The 2315-nt window shown below is 44.8% G+C and overlaps 1 protein-coding gene across 2 annotated transcripts in view; it reads left to right on the top strand.

Moving 5' to 3' along the window:
- The window catches only part of LYG1 (lysozyme G-like 1), a 22956-nt gene extending 21796 nt beyond the window's left edge, over positions 1 to 1160 (top strand). For both annotated transcript variants that reach the window (XM_011956564.1, XM_011956563.1), the window contains 2 exons: positions 586 to 718; positions 887 to 1160. In XM_011956564.1, the coding sequence (XP_011811954.1) occupies positions 586 to 718; positions 887 to 1005 (252 nt within the window). In that variant the 3' untranslated portion in view covers positions 1006 to 1160. The remainder of the gene's footprint in view (positions 1 to 585; positions 719 to 886) is intronic.
- Positions 1161 to 2315: the final 1155 nt, after the last annotated feature.

Here is a 2315-nt window from a genome sequence, read left to right as displayed (position 1 = left end):
TTTATTTATTTATTTATTTTTAGACAGGGTCTCACTCTGTCACCCAAGCTATGCAGTGGTGCAATCATGGCTTACTGCAACCTCTGCCTCCCAGGCTCAATCGATTGATCCTCTTAGGCTCAGGTGATCCTCCCACCTCAGCCTCCCAAGTAGCTGGGATTACAGGCGCACACCACGACGCCCGGCTAAGTTTTGTATTTTTTGTAGAGATGAAGTTTTCCCATGTTGCTGAGGCTCATCTCGAACTCCTGAGCTTAAGTGATCCACCTGCCTCGGCCTCCCAAAGTGCTGGGATTACAGGCATGAGCCACTGTGCCTGGCACTGTAGGATATTCTGACCATGAGTCCCGAATGTAGTTTGTGCACTGTCAGTGGTTTGTTTTCTCCACCTATCTGGTAAATTTGTTCCCCATAAGGGAGGCTATGACCTAACCTACCTCACAGGGAGACTGAAGGTGGCATTGGTTCCATCAAAGGTGAAAGAAGAATAAGAGAAAGGAAATGGACAAGCGCCACTGAGCCCAAGAAGCCAGATCACCCTCCCACCCAGCTTACATGGCTTCTTCTCTGCCTCCCTCCTTCCAGGAACCTGGCTCTCATGCTCCCACATCCTGGATTAGTGAGTCTCAAGTTTCCCAGATGACTGAAGCTCTGACTACTAGAATCAAAGAAATCCAGAGGAGATTTCCAACCTGGACCCCCGACCAGTACCTGAGAGGTACGTGTAACGCTGTCAGTCAGTTGTCTCAAGCACAGAATTAATAGGGACAAATGTATTACATTGCACCAGATTCCCCAGCTGTCTTCTGATAGGCAGTTAGTAAAGAGACTCAGAGTTAACTGCTGAGTACCCTAGGTCAGTATTAACCTATCTCATGCATTTCAGGTGGACTCTGCGCCTACAGTGGGGGTGCTGGCTATGTCCAAAGCAGCCAGGACCTGAGCTGTGACTTGTGCAATGATGTCCTTGCACGAGCCAAGTACCTCAAGAGACGCGGTTTCTAACAGCTCAGAGGAAACCCAAGACCGTGATCACATATGCAGCCTCAAATGTTACACGGATAAAACTAGCCAAGGCCGCCTGTAACTGGGAATCTGAGTTTAACCTAATAGTCATTAAAATAACATGAATCACATTAAAGGAAGAATTTTGACCTGCATTTATGATCTGTAGTGTCTGTCTGTGTGGATCAAGGGCCGTGTTTCTTTAAAGGCATTCTCATGGACATTAGCCACGCTGTGGGTTTCTGTGAAGTGAATTTTATTTTTCATTGACTAGCGTTGCCAGATTTAGCAAACAAAAATGTAGGAAGCCCAGGTTAAATTTGAATTCCAGATAAATGACAAGTAATTGTTTAGTATAAGTCCCACGCAATATTTGGAACACATTTATACTAACAAATTACTAACTTTATTTAAAATTCAAAATTATCTGGGCTTCCTGTATTTTATCTGGCAATCCTATCATTAACTTCTTTGATAAAAGTCAGTGTTTCAAATTTTAATTGAAAAATTTTGCCAGGTGTGGTGGCTCATGCCTGTAATCCCAGCACTTTGGGAGGCCGAGGCGGGCGGATCACCTGAGGTCAGGAGTTCAAGACCAGCCTGGCCAGCATGGTGAAATCCCGTCTCTACTAAAAATACAAAAATTTTGCCAGGTGTGGTGGTGGGTACCTGTAGTCCCAGCTACTCAGGAGGCTGAGGCAGGAGAATGGCGTGAAACCGGGAGGCAGAGGTTGCAGTGAGCCGAGATTGGGCCACTGCACTCCAGCCTGGGTGACAGAGCGAGACTCCATCTCAAAAAAAAAAAAAAAAAGAAAATTTTTGATGAGAAAAAGGATAAGATGGCAGCCAGCCCCATCTACCGCATGAAATGGCTTCAGGAAAGTCACTTGCTAATTTTCTGGCATCATCTTAACCCTAGAATTGTCTCTTTGTCATGAAAGCTATTGTCTCCTTTCCTTTCCTGGACAACTGAACTTTCTCCTACACCCAAACTCCCTAATTTTCCTGCCCAAATTATCTCTAACTCAGCTAACCTATTCCCTTGTTTGGGGGCACTTAAGTCACCAAGAGAGCCAGGCAATGGGAGGTAATTCATCAGCCAGAGCTGCCCGCAAGCACATTGGCTGTGCACTGTACTAGTAAATTACTGAATTTGAAGATTTATATTCTATAAAAGTTATTCATGTCCCATTCTATCATCTGTACAAATCAGCACTTTACAGATTGCTAAAGATGACATAGCAACTAACGAATCCTACTGAATCCTCTATCTGCAAGTACTGCATTAAGAACTATAAAACCTGGCCGGG

This window comes from Colobus angolensis, unplaced genomic scaffold (genome assembly GCF_000951035.1).
Source record: "Colobus angolensis palliatus isolate OR3802 unplaced genomic scaffold, Cang.pa_1.0 Scaffold42, whole genome shotgun sequence".
In the NCBI taxonomy this organism is placed as follows: Eukaryota; Metazoa; Chordata; class Mammalia; order Primates; family Cercopithecidae; genus Colobus; species Colobus angolensis.
The sequence above is the reverse complement of the archived record's forward strand: the minus strand, read 5'-3'. Positions and strand labels throughout refer to the sequence as shown.